General features: G+C 40.4%; 2 protein-coding genes across 3 annotated transcripts in view; both read left to right on the top strand.

Moving 5' to 3' along the window:
* LOC103521163 (copper-transporting ATPase 1) overlaps positions 1-11408 on the top strand; it is a 41010-nt gene extending 29602 nt beyond the window's left edge. The window contains 2 exon segments of the mRNA XM_026832057.1: positions 2595-2768; positions 11093-11408. Of these exon segments, the coding sequence (XP_026687858.1) occupies positions 2595-2768; positions 11093-11255 (337 nt within the window). The 3' untranslated portion in view covers positions 11256-11408.
* A 697-nt stretch (positions 11409-12105) lies between these two features.
* LOC103520977 (fumarate hydratase, mitochondrial) lies at positions 12106-16603 on the top strand. Of its 2 annotated transcripts, none has more exons than XM_026831951.1 (4): positions 12106-13246; positions 13342-13727; positions 15087-15344; positions 16067-16603. In XM_026831951.1, the coding sequence occupies exons 1-4, from the start codon at positions 12230-12232 to the stop codon at positions 16320-16322; spliced, it is 1917 nt and encodes a 638-aa protein (XP_026687752.1). In that variant the 5' UTR covers positions 12106-12229; the 3' UTR covers positions 16323-16603. The 2 variants fall into 2 exon arrangements, with proteins under 2 accessions (XP_026687752.1, XP_008484301.2); XM_008486079.3 differs by having other exon boundaries at positions 12106-13228; positions 13324-13727.
* Positions 16604-18766: the final 2163 nt, after the last annotated feature.

Here is an 18766-nt window from a genome sequence, read left to right on the forward strand (position 1 = left end):
CCACCGTCTTGCAGAAATAGTATGAAGGCCAGTGTGGGGAGATTCAGATTTCTACCATTTGGGGACAGATAATTTTTTTTTTTTTTTTAGTTACCAACATAGGTATATATTTATTTTTTATTCAGCTTCAACAACATTGATAGTAGTATATCAATGTCCTATAAGCTCAAGGCTTGTGTAGGACATTGATAGAAAAATTACAATGATATTAAGTATTTACCTAAGTTAGTTAGTTTTACCTTAGTCATTTGTTTGTGTTCCCAGGTGATCATTGGAAACAGGGAGTGGATGAGAAGGAATGGGATAGAGGTGCGTTCAGACATTGATGTCAGAATGACCGATGAAGAAGATTTGGGTCACACAGCCGTATTGTGTTCTATCAATGGTAAGTTCGATACTTGACCGCACCCTAACATTAGATTTCCTTCTATTGTGATTCCTCATAGATGCCCTTGTTTTCTTGAATAGGATGTCTTTGTTTGAACACATGGATGAAGAAGATTTGGGTCACACAGCCGTATTGTGTTCTATCAATGGTAAGTCCGAGCATAAAAAAGACCCCGCCAAGTTGTTCCTCCCAAAATAAATCAAGTGCCACAAAAAATAAACAAAACTCCATCCCACCCCAAAAAAAAGATTAGAAATCAATATTGTACCCTAAGGTAAGGTTTTTTAGTAATCCGAATTTCGGAGGCATTCAAGGTAAGGTTTTTTAGTAATCCGAATTTCGGAGGCATTCAAGGTAAAAACCTCAGTCGGTTTACAGCCTTGTCGATTCTCAGCCTCGATAGATCTCGATTTCTAGCACTTTAGATCACAAGGTAAGGTTTTTTAGTAATCCGAATTTCGGAGGCATTCAAGGGAAAAACCTCAGTCGGTTTACAGCCTTGTCGATTCTCAGCCTTGATAGATCTCGATTTCTAGCACTTTAGATCAAGGGGAAATAATTACAACTTTACACCTCACCTCTCTCCTATATTTCTAGCTGGTCTCAGCATGGATGTGTTTATGAAGAATAAGGCCATCTATTTGCAATTTGACCTGAAGAAAGCAGATGTTGTCCTTATGAGGGTAAGTCTAGATAGCAATTTGTTTCCTGAAGCAATCGTAAGAAAAATGAAGGTTATCTTCCAGGGGTAAAAGTCGAAGAGAGAAGGAAGACAGGATAAAAAAAAGCCAGCCGTTCCGAAAGCAAACCATATCTGTTTAGAATGTAGCTTTGTCCACCCTCCTTTCCCCTATTTTTCCTTGGATCTTCAAATGTGGGCTAGAGTTGCCCTTAAGTAACAATGACAAAAATGAAAGTTATCTTCCAGGGGTAAAAGTCGAAGAGAGAAGGAAGACAGGGTAAAAAAAAGCCAGCCGTTCCGAAAGCAAACCATATCTGTTTAGAACTTTAGAATGTAGCTTTGTCCACCCTCCTTTCCCCTATTTTTCCTTGGATCTTCAAATGTGGGCTAGAGTTGCCCTTAAGTAACAATGATACCCCCACTTACCTCGAAATAAATTTCTACTGACTTGTCTTCCAGAATGACTTGTTGGATGTGATCGGCTGTTTCGACCTGTCCCGTAAAACGGTACGGAGGATAAGACTGAACTTCCTGTTTGCCAGCATGTACAATCTCATAGGCATTCCTATCGCGGCGGGACTGTTCAGTCCGTTTGGATTCACGTTGCAGCCCTGGATGGCGTCTGCAGCGATGGCACTCAGCTCTGTTACCGTCGTGGGGTCTTCACTGTTGCTGAAAACGTAAGTAAATCAATCAATTTGATTGAATTCACTTATTTAAAGATCTTCAATTCTTCATTCACAGGGTAGTAAATACAAGTGGGGGGAAAAGATACAATAAACAAAGAGTTATGTACACAAACAAGTGCCTACTTATGGACAGAATAGGTAGATGAACTCTTCTTCTTCTTCTTCTACTTATTTAAAGATCTTCAATTCTTCATTCACAGGGTAGTAAATACAAGTGGGGGGGAAAAGATACAATAAACAAAGAGTTATGTACACAAACAAGAAACAAGTACCTACCTATGGACAGAACAGGTAGATGAACCCTTCTTCTTTTTTTCGCCTTTTCCCGTGTACAGACGGGGTCGGTGTTTTTCGTCAGCTTCTCAATCAGCTCTAAACTAGGTTGATTGCTTTGGGCTGACATTTGGTTTTGGCCACAAATTTCACGAGTGCCCTTCGCACTCAACCTGTGCCATTTCTTTTGCAAGGGGAATTCAGGCTGGTATACTCCCTGTTTAAATAGGTGGGTACTTATTTTTGGGGTAAATACCCTGGGTATTTACCTGGGTAAATACCCGGGTAAATACCCAATTTTTATAAATACCCGGGTATTTTCAAGAAGCGCCTCAGTCGAATTGTGCCCGGGAAATTGAAAAAAAAAATCAAGTGACGATGTTTTTTGTTTAGTTTTCTTCTTTTTTTTAAATACCCGGGTATTTACCCACCCTGGGGGTGGATAAATACCCGGGTAAATACCCAATTTTTATTTACCCACCCAGTGGGTATTTACCCACGACCCATCACTATAAATGCTTAGCATACTGAATACTTAGCAACATTATTATTATTTTTTCAGCTACGTAAAGCCTACTCTAGGCTCCCTATCTACCCCAGAGTATCGGGCCGCTATGCAGGCGCGGTCTGCAGCTCTCGGGAAAGACTTGGATGAAGTGTCCGTACACAAGGGTATCGATGATATTGAAGGCCCTGACTTCACCATGTCCAAGTCAACCAGTAGCAATATTTCCAGGTAAGATATCCGGGATTCTATCAGTAACAGACAAGGTGTTTGATTGATCGAATACTACCGTGACATGAGTAGGTATAACAGGAAATGTAGGGGTTAGAACAAAACCTATTTTTTCTTACAATTTATCCCATAGCTTCTGGTGGTTTGGGTTTCAAGTTCCATTTACTTAAACGAAAAATGAAAATAAATCAAGTGACGATGTTTTTTGTTTAGTTTTCTTCTTTTTTTTAAATACCCGGGTATTTACCCACCCTGGGGGTGGATAAATACCCGGGTAAATACCCAATTTTTATTTACCCACCCAGTGGGTATTTACCCACGACCCATCACTATAAATGCTTAGCATACTGAATACTTAGCAACATTATTATTATTTTTTCAGCTACGTAAAGCCTACTCTAGGCTCCCTATCTACCCCAGAGTATCGGGCCGCTATGCAGGCGCGGTCTGCAGCTCTCGGGAAAGACTTGGATGAAGTGTCCGTACACAAGGGTATCGACGATATAGAAGGCCCTGACTTCACCATGTCCAAGTCAACCAGTAGCAATATTTCCAGGTAAGATATCCGGGATTCTATCAGTAACAGACAAGGTGTTTGATTGATCGAATACTACCGTGACATGAGTAGGTATAACAGGAAATGTAGGGGTTAGAACAAAACCTATTTTTTCTTACAATTTATCCCATAGCTTCTGGTGGTTTGGGTTTCAAGTTCCATTTACTTAAACGAAAAATGAAAATATTTTTTCCAGCCTACATAATACCTAGTTAGCTTAGAAGGCCTGTCTGCCTTGTAAGCGCTAGGTTGCGGGTTCGAGTTCCGTCCGGGGCAGACCGGGGCTAACTTTATCAGAAACAGATAGGGTTCGTTCTGGCTTTCTCCTATCACTCTTCGGTTTTGGAGCGATAAGACTCCCTTATAGTTCCTTCTTTTCTTCTTTTACTTTGCCACTATCCCAATTTCATTTGCGGTCTGCATTTTCCTGTTTTTAATCTCCCCCTCTACAATTCTCTTCTCACTGCTTCCTCTTTTCTTCATGCCCTCTCTCTTAAATCCTCTTGAACCTTATATCTCACTTTTTTAAGATCTTCGATTCTTCATTCACAGGGTAGTAAATACAAGTGGGGAGAAAAAGATACAATTAACAAAGAGTTATGTACACAAACAAGTACCTACTTATGGACAGAATAGGTAGATGAACTCTTCTTCTTCTTTTTTCGCCTTTTGCCGTGTACAGATGAGATCGGTGTTTTTCGTCAGCTTCTCAACCAGCTCTAAACAAGGGTGATTGCTTTGGGCTGCCATTTGGTTTTGGCCACAAATTTCACGAGTGCCCTTCGCACTCAACCTTTGCCATTTCTTTTGCAAGGGGAATTCAGGCTGGTATACTTTCTTCTTCTTTTTTCGCCCTTTCCCGTGTACAGACGAGGTCGGTGTTTTTCGTCAGCTTCTCAATCAGCTTTAAACTAGGTTGATTGCTTTGGGCTGACATTTGGTTTTGGCCACAAATTTCACGAGTGCCCTTCGCACTCAACCTTTGCCATTTCTTTTGCAAGGGGAATTCAGGCTGGTATACTCCCTGTTTAAATAGGTGGTTGAACTAAATGCTTAGCCCACTGAATACTTAGCAACATTATTATTATCTTTTCAGCTACGTAAAGCCTACTCTAGGCTCGTTATCTACCCCAGAGTATCGGGCCGCTATGCAGGCGCGGTCTGCAGCTCTCGGGAAAGACTTGGATGAAGTGTCCGTACACAAGGGTATCGACGATATAGAAGGCCCTGACTTCACCATGTCCAAGTCAACCAGTAGCAATATTTCCAGGTAAGATATCCGGGATTCTATCAGTAACAGACAAGGTGTTTGATTGCTCGAATACTACCGTGACATGAGTAGTGCTATACCTACTATGTAGGGGTTATACCTACTATGTAGGTATACAAAACCTATTTTTTCTTACAATTTATCCCATAGCTTCTGGTGGTTTGGGTTTCAAGTTCCATTTACTTAAACGAAAAATGAAAATATTTTTTCCAGCCTACATAATGCCTAGTTAGCTTAGAAGGCCTGTCTCAGTGGTGTAGTGGTTAGCACGGTGGACTCTGGATCTGGAGGTTGGTGGTTCGAGTCCAAGTCAAGTCATTAAATTTAGCGTAGTTTATCAAGCGAGGAAGGACATTTGTGACAAGCATTTAATGCTCAACACAATTAAAATTCCTTTTAAAAAGTTAGCTCAGAAGGCCTGTCTGCCTGGTAAGCTCTAGGTTGCAGGTTCGAGTTCCGTCCGGGGCAGACCGGGGCTAACTTTATGAGAAACAGATAGGGTTCGTTCTGGCTTTCTCCTATCCTGTCTTCCTTCACTCTTCGATTTCGGAGCGATAAGACTCCCTTATAGTTCCTTCTTTTACTTTGCCATTATCCCAATTGCATTTGCGGTCTGCATTTTTCTTTTTTTAATCTCCCCCTCTACAATTCTCTTCTCACTGCTTCCTCTTTTCTTCATGCCCTCTCTCTTAAATCCTCTTGAACCTTATATCTTAGGAAATCCAAGATGGCGCGCCATCGGAATCGGTTCTAATTTCGAAAGTTCAACGAAAGGAAAATATAATGTTCTTGGTGGCTTGTGCTCCCTATAATAAATGTACTCTGTGTTCCCTTAGCTTCTGGCGGCTTGTGTCTCAACACTCGCTACCCAGTCTCAAGTCAAGTAATATCCTACTCAACAACCCCTCAATACCAATCTTTCCTTATTTTCTTGGTGGCTCGTGCTCCGTATAACAAATGTACTCTGTGTTCCCTTAGCTTCTGGCGGCTTGTGTCTCAACACTCGCTACCCAGTCTCAAGTCAAGTAATATCCTACTCAACAAAGATGAGATGTGCTGAGAACACAGGCAGGGTGTGGTGTAAGTTCCCTCGACGTTACCCCTCAATACCAATCTTTCCTTATTTTCTTGGTGGCTCGTGCTCCGTATAACAAAAATGTACTCTGTGTTCCCTTAGCTTCTGGCGGCTTGTGTCTCAACACTCGCTACCCAGTCTCAAGTCAAGTAATATCCTACTCAACAAAGATGAGATGTGCTGAGAACACAGGCAGGGTGTGGTGTAAGTTCCCTCGACGTTTTGTAGTACAGTATGAGTAATGTGTGTTTTTTGTTGTGTTAGCTCATATTGAATTTTAGAGTTGCTGATTTTTAGCAATTCTAAAATTCAACAACAGTACAACTTTTAAAAAACTCCCTTGAATTTTCTGTAGTTAACTTCTTTTGTTCCGAAAGTTTTGTAGTCCAACTTGAGTAATGTGTGTTTTTTGTTGTGTTAGCTCATATTGGATTTTAGAGTTGTTGATTTTTAGCAATTCTAAAATTCAACAACAGTACAACTTTTAATAAAAAACTCTCTTGAATTTTCTGTAGTTAACTTCTTTTGTTCCGATGTATTGAACAACTTTAGATAGGTACCTACTAGCAAGATTTTGTCTGAAAATGACACAAATTTATAAATACAAATTTTCTTTCTCTATTGCCTATTGAACAACTTTAGATAGGTACCTACTAGCAAGATTTTGTCTGAAAATGACACAAATTTATAAATACAAATTTTCTTTCTCTATTGTAATGTTTTAGATGATTTTTATTCGTATGTAGCTGAATGATTGAACTCACTCTATGAATACTTTTCCTACATTCCTACCTAAAAAAACATTATTTTAGCCCTTGAACGTAATTTATTCCATTATGTTTATTTTTTTCATTATCCCATTATTTACCTCTTCATAGTCTTAGTCTTGTTTCCTCTCTGTTTGTAGTCTTCGTTTAGATTAGAATGTATTAACAAATTATATTATGTATTTTACTCACATAACTTAAGTAATATCCATGTACTTACCTCCTATAAAGTATCTATGTATACTCTTTTAGATATAGATACCTACCTAATATTTGATTTTATTGTTTGTAAGCAAACTTCTTGTAGTTGTTTTAAATTAATTTTTGTGTTCACATAACAAACCTAACCTTGACTTTCAGTTTTTTCCCACTAACTACTTTAGAGCTGATAAAAACGACAGATTTGGTACTATTTTTTCCGATTTTTTGACCGATTCTTACCATCATAAGTCAGCCTAGTTAGCTTAGTTGGTAGTGCGTCTGCCTTGTAAGCGCTAGGCCGCGGGTTCGATTCCCGCCCGGGGCGGATTTTTTTGATGATGAACCTAGATTACTCTCCAAGTCATGTGCCTAGTGGACTGACGCAATGTGGTCCTAGTAACAAGTGATAACAGTCGTTACTCTCTTAACCCGCATTTTGGAGGCATTCAAGGTAAGGTTTTTTAGTAACCCGAATTTTGGAGGCATTCAAGGTAAGGGTAAGGTTTTTTAGTAACCCTAATTTTGGAGGCATTTAAGGTGAAGTTTTTTAGTAATCCGAATTTCGGAGGCATTCAAGGTAAGGTTTTTTAGTAATCCGAATTTTGGAGGCATTCAAGGTAAAAACCTCAGTCGGTTTACAGCCTTGTCGATTCTCAGCCTCGATAGATCTCGATTTCTAGCACTTTAGATCAAGGGGAAATAATTACAACTTTACATCTCACCTCTCTCCTATATTTCTAGCTGATCTCAGCATGGATGTGTTTATGAAGAATAAGGCCATCTATTTGCAATTTGACCTGAAGAATCATACGGATATAAGAGAGAAGAATGCTACCATTGACTATCTGTACCATATAAGGAAGAATATCGATACAGCTTGCGCCACGAAAGTTTTGCTAGCTAACACAATGCTCAGTCAGTAAGTATCCTAACATACCTTTAACTTGCAGGATTTTATTATTACTATTAGCCAGCCTAGTTATCTTGGTTGGTAGCGCGTCTGCCTTGTAAGCGCTAGACCGCGGGTTCGATTCCTGCCCGGCGCGGATTTTATCTTGAAGGGATATCTAAGGCCCTGGGCTAACATTTGATTTTGTCTGCAAAAACCAAATGTCAGTCAAAACACCAAATGTTCTCACTCAACCTTTGACCTCGACGTTTTGTAGTCCAACTTGAGTAATGTGTGTTTTTTGTTGTGTTAGCTCATATTGAATTTTAGAGTTGTTGATTTTTAGCAATTCTAAAATTCAACAACAGTACAACTTTTAAAAAACTCCCTTGAATTTTCTGTAGTTAACTTCTTTTGTTCCGAATGTTCCGATGTATTGAACAACTTTAGATAGGTACCTACTAGCAAGATTTTGTCTGAAAATAAATGACACAAATTTATAAATACAAATTTTCTTTCCCTATTGTAATGTTTTAGATGATTTTTATTCGTATGTAGCTGAATGATTGAACTCACTCTATGAATACTTGTCCTACATTCCTACCTAAAAAAACATTATTTTAGCCCTTGAACGTAATTTATTCCATTATGTTTATTTTCTTCATTATCCCATCATTTACCTCTTCATAGTCTTAGTCTTGTTTCCTCTCTGTTTGTAGTCTTCGTTTAGATTAGAATGTATTTACAAATTATATTATGTATTTTACTCACATAACTTAAGTAATATCCATGTACTTACCTCCTATAAAGTATCTATGTATACTCTTTTAGATATAGATACCTACCTAATATTTGATTTTATTGTAAGCAAACTTCTTGTAGTTGTTTTTAATTAATTTTTGTGTTCACATAACAAACCTAACCTTGACTTTCAGTTTTTTCCCACTAACTACTTTAGAGCTGATAAAAACGACAGATGTTCCTGCCCGGCGCGGATTTTATCTTGAACGGATATCTAAGGCCCTGGGCTAACATTTGATTTTGTCTGCAAAAACCAAATGTCAGTCAAAACACCAAATGTTCTCACTCAACCTTTGCCATTTCTTTAGCAAGAAAAATTCCAGGCTGGTATCCTCCCTGTTTAAAGTCCCCTAGCCAGGCATAATGAAGTACGAGCTGTTAACTGACTTGAATCTTCTTCGCCTCTCTTCGTTTTCCAGGTATAAACGACAGCAATTCGTTAAGGTGTCAGAACTGTTCCAGTTTGCTCAGTTCTACTCCATGGAGTTCAAAAGAATTTGTGGTAGGGATATCTCTCATTTTGAGCTTTTTCTTCGCCACTTCCCTCTCGTATTCAAAGTCAAAGATCACTATGTGGGTCTCAGAAGTATTGACCTGAACGAGCTGAAAAACAGATACAAAGCCATCATCCGCAAGCCCAAGTTTCTCTTTGAGGACGGTAAGGCCAGCCACTCACTATCAGGTAGACCTGATCAGGTCCGCCTGTCAGATCTACCTGATGGTGTGTGTGCTCATCAGGTGTCAGGTGGACTTTTTCAGACTTACCTGTCAGGTCCACAAAGTAATCAAAGTATCTACTACCAATCAATGCTGACTTATATCCAATACCCTCAGCTTCGCGGTGCGGGGGTGCCCTAAGTAAGTATAATTCGAAGCACCCCACTCCCCCGTCGACATACTACGGGATGGGCATGCTACAACACAGACCACACGAGTCTAGTGTATTTTTTTATAATTTGAACTTTGTTTCTCGCTCAGGTGAGTTACCGAGAGGTCTCGAGTCCCCGTTCAAAGTGACTCTAGTTGAAGAACCCTCATTGGGGGACAGAATAGCCCAAAACATCTACGATAATCACCCCCGTGTGGCTGTCGATCTGGAAGGCTACAATTTGGGACAGTTCGGTCTCATTACCCTCTGTCAAGTATCGGTATCTCCGGACCATGTGTATTTGTTTGACATCCTCAAATGTCCCTACTTTCTGCGCAAAGGCGTCCTGAAGAAGATCCTGGAAACGAGAAAAGTCACGAAAGTAAGGAGAGAAAAAAAAACTATTCTTAAGGCCCGTCCCCACTTGTCGTGAGTTTCATCTGATTTTTTTCCCGAACGTCCTTGTAGGCAATGTAATTTAAATGAGAGTCAGCCCCGGATTAAGGCCTGTTCAAAATGTTAACGCGAACAGGGCGGCACGCTGGGAGGGGGTGCCGCTCCCCCTGGGACGTTTTCTGAAACTTTGCTCTTGATTTTAGCCGCCTCCGGCGCCCTTTACCATCTCCTGGCGCAATTTACCGCCCCCTCGCCCCCCGTTTTTTGGACCTCTGGTGCCCTTGAGGCGGGTTGCTTGTCGCCGAATGTTGGGTAGACCATAGTTGTTAAAAGTGGCGTTAACCTGTTTTAATTTTCAGGTTCTTCACGGTATAGCCGGAGATGTAGCTAATCTGTACCGGCAGTTTAACATTACTTTGAGAAACGTCTACGATACACAGGTACGAGTTTATTTGAATTGTATCCTTTCGGAAACGGAAACAATTTCCTCTTTTGAAACTCATTTCCCCTCTTCTGAAACTCATTTTCCCGCTTCTTTTTACCCTCTTCTGAAGCTCATTTCCCCTCTTCTGAAGCTCATTTCCCCTTTCATTAATCACATTTCCCCTCTTTTGGCTTGATAGCGCCTGTACTAAACCATTGGGAATCTAAGATACCATCCAGAAGAGAGGAGATCGTTCCAGTTCCACGAAAGGAAAAGGAAATCCCGAAAGCTTTTATTATCACAGACTTGATAACTACTGAGTTTTCACGTGTTTAGTTTTATGGTCTATTTTTAAAATGGCCTAATGGTCAATTCTTGTAACAACAGTTTTATGGTCTTAGATTAGGAACAGTTGTCAGTAAAGTATGCTAAGTAACCAAGATAGGTAGCCAAGCATACTGCTTCCTGCTTAGCATCTGGAGGTTGGTGGTTCGAGTCCTAGTCGTTCGATTTTATCGAGGAGTATTAAGTGCGGAACGATATTCGTGACAAAATGATTCACAAGTGTGCTTGACACAAAAATTTGGACCAATTGCAATAATTTCTCATTACTGTTATATGATTGTGTCTTCGCTATTCTTAAGTATCTAATAGAAAGTACAAAGTAAAAATTCCTTTAAACTCGCCAGGCCGCATTCCAAGGGATGCAAGAAAAATATCCAGAGCTAAGAATGGGGAATTAATGTAACGACCGTTGCAATAAACTCTCAAGAACACGTAAGATTTCTACTGAAAGTTAAACTAACACGGAGTTGAAACTCACTTTGTGGCCCCGAACCTAACTCAGTCAAAGGGTGAAATTATTGCCAAAGACAAATCTCTACCATTCAACTAATTAATGTAACGACCGTTGCAATAAACTCTCAAGAACACGTAAGATTTCTACTGAAAGTTAAACTTACACGGAGTTGAAACTCACTTTGTGGCCCCGAACCTAACTCAGTCAAAGGGTGAAATTATTGCCAAAGACAAATCTCTACCATTCAACCTCGTACTAATCTATCGAAATGATTTCAGATGGTGGCTCAGCAGATCTAAATCAGACGTAGAGAATCACCTGTTGAGTAATTCAGAAGATCTGGATGACTATGCTGATGTTAACACACCTATTGTATTCAACGGGAAACCGGGAAGCAAGATTTCCATCGTGGGAAGCAAGGTGGAAAATTCGCCGGTGTAAATGCGTCTTGTTTCGGTGTCTACTAGGTCTCGGAAAAATCGATTAATCGATAGAAAATCAACACTGTCTACCCGTTACCAAAGGCGTATAGAATTTCCCTGAGTGGTCATCGTAGACTTCTATGGCCTAAATTGATAACGCAATTTCAAAGGATATTTCCCTGAGTAGTCATCGTAGACTTCTATGGCCTAAATTTATTGATAACGCAATTTCAAAGGAAAAACTAAGCAGAGCGGAGAGCTCCTGCTCTCAGATTTATTTGGAACAGGACTGACATAAATTATAATATCTGATTAGCGCGCTACAGGCGTATTTTCCTTGTAGAAGTTTCATAATGAAAAGCGGTCAAACTTTCTTGACTTGGCGAGGCAGAGCGCTGCCGCGCTCCTTAATATGGTGTAATAGTCGAGAATGGGGAAATGAGCAGCCTCCGTGGCCTAGTGATTATCCACATTGGGGAAGCCCGAGCTCCCGGGTTCTATTCCCGGCTGGGTCGATGTTTTTTGAGGCTCCGTGCTTGGAGTTCGGAGTCCACTCAGCCTCTTGACAACAGTTGAGTAGCTACTTTAATCGAGTAGCGACCAGTGGCGGCATTACCAGTGTAAAAAGGTTATTGAAATGTGGAAATTGATTGCAAAGGAGGCACTTAGCACCTTCAGACAATATCGGATGTATGTCAGAAGTATAAATACAGTATACCTATGGGAACAAGATTGCCAATTTTGTTTCAGAAATAGAAGTACTAGGTAGTTACGTATAAAATTTATATCAATTAATAAGGACCGGTTTAGTGCATTTTTTTTTTTTACTCTATTTTTCTATCAGCTGATAAGGTTTTATTTGAAATTGAAGGTTTTTGCAATTTGTTATCAGATTGCACAATTGATAACAAAGTATATATTAGTGGGAGTAACAAGAGTTGCCTTTAGTTAGTTCTAAATCACGGGTAAGTTTGCGGTTCAATAGTTATTGTCATGGGTAAAGACGGGGTGAGAATAGAGAAAGATTCATTCGGGGAGTTGGAAGTACCGAACGACAAATACTATGGCGCCCAGACCGTGCGATCTCTCATCAACTTCCCTATCGGAGGAGAGAGTGAGCGTATGCCAGAGGCAATCATCTCAGCCATGGGGATATTGAAGAAAGCAGCGGCTCAAGTGAACAAGGGATTTGGTTTGGATTCAAAAATTGCTGATACCATTTCCAAAGCTGCGGATGAAGTTATCTCTGGTAAACTATACGAGGATCATTTCCCTCTGAGTATTTGGCAAACAGGATCTGGTACACAAACCAATATGAATGTCAATGAGGTTATCAGCAACCGAGCCATTGAGATGCTGGGAGGGAAGCTAGGCTCCAAGGATCCGGTTCATCCCAATGATCATGTCAACAAATGTCAAAGCTCCAACGATACGTTCCCTACAGCGATGCATATTGCAGTAGCGCTTGAAATACATAACCGATTGTTATGTTCTCTTCAAATGCTGCATGATGCCTTGGATAAGAAATCTCAGGAGTTCCAAAACATTATCAAGATAGGCAGAACACATACTCAAGATGCCACACCACTCACCTTAGGACAAGAGTTCAGTGGTTATGTCACTCAGATCAAGTACGGTATAGAGAGAGTAAAGGATACATTACCCAGACTTTATCAACTTGCTATTGGAGGAACTGCTGTCGGGACAGGTCTTAACACATATGTGGGATTCGCAGAGAATTGTACTCAAAGGATTTCTGAGTTAACAGGATTGCCATTCAAGTCTGCACCAAACAAGTTTGAAGCCTTGGCAAGTCATGATGCATTAGTAGAAGTGTCTGGTGCTCTCAACACAGTGGCTGTGAGTCTCATGAAGATTGCCAATGATATTCGATTCCTTGGCTCCGGACCTCGCAGTGGTCTTGGGGAATTAAAATTACCTGAAAATGAACCTGGCTCCTCTATCATGCCAGGCAAAGTGAACCCTACCCAGGTTGAAGCATTGACCATGGTAGCAGCGGGGAGTTAAAATTACCTGAAAATGAACCTGGCTCCTCTATCATGCCAGGCAAAGTGAACCCCACCCAGGTTGAAGCATTGACCATGGTAGCAGCACAGGTGATGGGGAATCATGTAGCAGTCACTGTAGGAGGAAGTAATGGTCATTTTGAACTCAATGTATTCAAACCCCTGATTGTAAGTAACGTGCTGAGATCCATACGACTCCTGGCAGATACTACCGAGTCATTCACTACTAAATGTGTGACGGGCATACTACCCAATGAAGACACGATAGCCAAACATGTGAATGATTCTCTCATGTTAGTCACTGCGCTCAATCCACACATCGGATACGACAAGGCGGCAGAAATTGCCAAGCATGCATACAAGACAGGAATCACGTTGAAAGAAGCTGCTGTGAAACTAGGATACCTCACGGAACAAGAATATGACCAGTGGGTGAAACCAGAAAAAATGTTGGGACCCGAATAGTAAGTAGAACATTACTTTCCAATCCTCATTTTAACATTAGAGAGATAAAGAATGTGTGATTAAGTAGTCAGAAGGAAATATGTTGCCACACATGAAGATGTGCAATTTGAATAAAATATTTCGAGACGAGACTTGAAAATTTTGACACATGTCAGTCATGTTGTCACGGTGTTTTAACATCAGTGATTAATGGAAATCAAAGGCACTTTGCATTCGTTTAAGCGTAATCATATTATGCTCACCTAGCTTTTTGCGAGCGTGTTCATTTTGAAGAACTCTTTCTCTTTTTAGCTATTTTTTTTTTTTTGCTTAGCCTAGTCCTATTCCGTCAATCCTGATATCCTTATGTTTCAGTCATCCCTATTTTAAACCCGACAACAACGAAACCATTTTCCACACGGAAAAGGTGATCTCTCAGCAAATTCTCGCTGCCAAAGTTCTCCCCCCTTGGTCACGGCCAAGTTGTCCCCAGGCCAGATCTATCATTAGAGGCAGACCGTCTACCTTACGCTACTCAGCCAGAACTCAGTTCGTTCGGTCCTCGCAGCCCGCGAGGCCCAAACGAGATTTGGATGCCAAGATGACCACGGTTCCCCCGAGCTATTTTACAAGGTAAGCGTGTTCTATGTGACTCCACTTCCCCTAACACCGCCAGCCTATGGTGCATTTTATTTAACACTAAACCGTAAACCGAAGTTCGGTTTAGTCAAGGTCACTACCTCCCCTCACATGGAAGTGTGTTAATGACGTGAGGGGTGTTAACCATTTTTTAGGTTTACGTTTCCCCTCTTGCCATACTAAACCAAGCTCTGGACTTCGGTTTACGATAGAGTCGTTTTTTACCATTTTTTTTGACACTTTTCACTTCTAAAACGACCAAAACAAACGAAAAATGTGCAGAAAAAAACTATCGAAAACTATCGATAGTCAAGCCTCAACTATCGATAGCGTTCGATAGTCAAAACTATCGATAGTTATCGATAGTGCTATCGATAGTTCTCCTCCTCTATAACAAGAAGAGTTTCTTCCCCAGATCTAGTGTCGTGTACATGTTGAGATAGAGGAGTGAACATTGAAGACAAATACTCTGGAGTACCAGTGTTGAGTACACGCCACAGCAACAACAAGATATGTATGTCCCGGCGTTGTTCTACGGTCATCCAGCCCAGAGATAACCGACACATAGTAACATGATCATACTTACGGAGACCAAAAACATACCTGACACAAGAGTTTTGAAGTCTTTGCACTTTTACTTTGAGTTCCTGGGTAATATTCAAGTAAACAGTATCAGCATACTCAATGATGGGCATAATCAAAGCAGTACAAAGCATCTTCCTGATATCCTTATGTTTCAGTCATCCCTATTTCAAACCCGACAACAACGAAACCATTTTCCACACGGAAAAGGTGATCTCTCAGCAAATTCTCGCCGCCAAAGTTCTCCCCCCTTGGTCACGGCCAAGTTGTCCCCAGGCCAGATCTATCATTAGAGGCAGACCGTCTACCTTACGCTACTCAGCCAGAACTCAGTTCGTTCGGTCCTCGCAGCCCGCGAGGCCCAAACGAGATTTGGATGCCAAGATGACCACGGTTCCCCCGAGCTATTTTACAAGGTAAGCGTGTTCTATGTGACTCCACTTCCCCTAACACCGCCAGCCTATGGTGCATTTTATTTAACACTAAACCGTAAACCGAAGTTCGGTTTAGTCAAGGTCACTACCTCCCCTCACATGGAAGTGTGTTAATGACGTGAGGGGTGTTAACCATTTTTTAGGTTTACGTTTCCCCTCTTGCCATACTAAACCAAGCTCTGGACTTCGGTTTACGATAGAGTCGTCGCCATTTTTTTTTGGGTTAAAATAAAAACGTGTTTTTTTTTTTTTTTTTTTTTTTATCAACTGACTATCCCCACTGCGAGATTTTTACCCACACTCTATAATTTTCGGTTTACGGTTTAGTGTTAAATAAAATGCAACACTAGTTAGCTTGGAACTTGGAAGGTAGGTAGCTCGTCTGTCTCGTAGCGCTAGGTCGCGAGTTCGATAAACACGTTCGTTATTTTGTATGAATGCCTGAAATTAATTTGTATGTATGCAATGTGCAAAACATTCCCTTTATCCTTTTCATACGTAATGTACACAAGTCCTGACTGAAGAGAAGTTTTCTTTGTGTTTCGGCTCAATACCTAGGTAGGTACCTACATACTTCTAGGTATTATTTATTATTATATTAACTAGCTACCTATATTTTATTATTATTATTAATTAATTAACTATTTCAAGTTTTTAAAGCTTTATGGTAGGATTTTTACAAAAAATATTTCCTCTTGTTTCAGTGAGTTTCCATCGGAGGCACCTCTCGCCAACCTCTCACACGGTAACTCTTCTTATCCTGTCCACTCCCAGAACTCTCTCTCCAGTATGAAGAACTCCTGCCTTTTTCTCGTCATCATTGGGTTCTTCCTAGTGGTTATCTTTAGACGGTTGAAACTGTGGAAGAAGAAAACGAGTGCCATCCAGAAGAAAAAGTTACAGCAGAAAGTGGTGAATACGTCTGACCTTCCCGAGACCAAACAATATATCGCTTGTTAGGTCGGCCATATCACTATCAGGTATCAGGCAGACCTGACAGACGGACCTTTTCAGCTGTACCTGTATAGCTGATAGTGCATGTGCTCATCCTTTTCAGCGGTCTAGCTGATAGTGTGTGTGCTCATTAGGTACCATTTGGACCTGATCAGGTGTATCTGTCAGGTCTACCTGATAGTGAGTAGCTGGTCTTGGGACTACCATTCACTATCAGGAGCACCCACAAAATACCTTGGGGCAGAATGGACCTTGGGGAACCATTCTCCCATTAGGGTATAGGGTACCATTCTGCCCCAGACGGTATAAACTTTGGACCTGATCAGGTGTATCTGTCAGGTCTACCTGATAGTGAGTGGCTGGTCTTGGGACTACCATTCACTATCAGGAGCACCCGTTCAGGAGCATCCACAAAATACCTTGGGGCAGAATGGACCTTGGGGAACCATTCTCCCATTAGGGTATAGGGTACCATTCTGCCCCAGACGGTATAAACCATTTTGCCCCAAAGCGTCAGGCATTGTATCAATCACTCGTGAAATTGCATCAAGCACTCGTGAAATCGAAAAAACCTCCGTACTCTTCGAAAACAAAAGATAAAAGAATCCACCACAGATCAAAACAAAGATGACACTTGCAGGAATAGTTCCTAGTCCATCCAAGAGAGCTCAGCACTTTCTAGCTCCTAAAAAGGGTGGGTGATCGTTTTGCCCCGATGTATCCCGCTTCTGAAATTCCAATTGCAATAATTTCTCATTACTGTCATATGTGTCTTCGCTATTCTTAAGTAATAGAAAGTACAAAGTAAAAATTCCTTTAAACTCGCCAGGCCGCATTCCAAGGGATGCAAGAAAAATATCCAGAGCTAAGAATGGGCACTTGCAGGAATAGTTCCTAGTCCATCCAAGAGAGCTCAGCACTTCCTAGCTCCTAAAAAGGGCGTTTTGCCCCGATGTACCGTTTTGCCCAGTGTTCCCCTACTGACATTAGACTAATCAATTTTATGTAAGACCATCCGTTCAAGAGGTGTCACGAAACAGACAAACAAATTCGGACGACGAAATCTCGTCAAATAATAAATACCTAGAACTCTGTTTATTATTTCAATAATCAATTTATTGCCCCATGTTCCCCTACTGACATTAGACTAATCAATTTTATGTAAGACCATCCGTTCAAGAGCTGTCACGAAACAGACAAACAAATTCGGACGACGAAATCTCGTCAAATAATAAATACCTAGAACTCTGTTTATTATTTCAATAATCAATAACTTGCAGGAATAGTTCTTAGTCCATCCAAGAGAGCTCAGCACTTCCTAGCTCCTAAAAAGGGCGGGTGATGCCCCGATGTACCGTTTTGCCCCGTGTTCCCCTACTGACATTAGACTAATCAATTTTATGTAAGACCATCCGTTCAAGAGCTGTCACGAAACAGACAAACAAATTCGGACGACGAAATCTCGTCAAATAATAAATACCTAGAACTCTGTTTATTATTTCAATAATCAATTGCCTACAAGCATACATCATACTAATAAGTAATAATCTACCTAGGTATTTCTCATAGAATTCAATTGGAGAGGCTAAGTAATAATCTACCTATTTCCCATAGAATTCATTTGGAGAGGCCCATAATCTATCTTTTAGTCAAAAGTTCGTCTAAAGAAGAACTTCTTCAAGAGTCATTTAGTTGAAAGAAGATGAAAAGTTGATTAGACAAGCTTTAATGACTATACCCCTATTACCACTCATAGAATTCAATTGGAGAGGCTAAGTAATAATCTACCTATTTCCCATAGAATTCATTTGGAGAGGCCCATAATCAATCTTTTAGTCAAAAGTTCGTCTAAAGAAGAACTTCTTCAAGAGTCATTTATTTGAAAGAAGATGAAAAGTTGATTAGACAAGCTTTAATGACTATACCCCTATTACCACTATACCTATGTACCTATCTTACTACCCTAGATATAAGAAACAAAATGAGAAAATCTGAAGAGATAGATAGATAGATAGATAGATAGATAGATAGATAGATAGATAGATAGATAGATAGATAGATAGATAGATAGATTTACTCCTTTTCTTTCTCTCTCTCCTCTCTCTCTCTCTGAGAACAGAACTAGAAGGAAGGGAAACATTTTGAAATTCAAATTGACTGCCGATAGCATTACGCTAAATATGGATGTTGCATCAAAAAGAGTTTGAAGAGAAAGAGAGAGAGAGAGAGAGAGAGAGAAAGAGAAAGAAATATAGAAAGAGGTAGGAGGTGGAACATGGTAAAAAGTTGAAACGCTTATATTTTTTTCTATCGCTCTCACTTTTTCTCCTCTTCTCCATTTCTCTTTCTGTTTCACAATTTTCTTATCATTCATCTCTCTCTCTCTCTCTCTCTCTCTCTCTCTCTTTCTTTCCTTTCTTCCTTCCCCCCTCTCCCCCTCTTCCCTTTTC

The sequence above is a fragment of the Diaphorina citri genome, unplaced genomic scaffold, assembly GCF_000475195.1.
Source record: "Diaphorina citri unplaced genomic scaffold, Diaci psyllid genome assembly version 1.1 scaffold73, whole genome shotgun sequence".
Lineage (NCBI taxonomy): Eukaryota > Metazoa > Arthropoda > Insecta > Hemiptera > Psyllidae > Diaphorina > Diaphorina citri.

Bases quoted from the DNA above. Each gene is read 5' to 3' on its own strand.
- LOC103520977 (XM_026831951.1), top strand. From the start codon at position 12,230: ATGGGTAAAGACGGGGTGAGAATAGAGAAAGATTCATTCGGGGAGTTG. The intron at 13,728-15,086 runs GTAAGTAGAACA...CTTATGTTTCAG, and splicing joins AAAATGTTGGGACCCGAATA to TCATCCCTATTTCAAACCCG. The intron at 15,345-16,066 runs GTAAGCGTGTTC...CTCTTGTTTCAG, and splicing joins CCCCCGAGCTATTTTACAAG to TGAGTTTCCATCGGAGGCAC.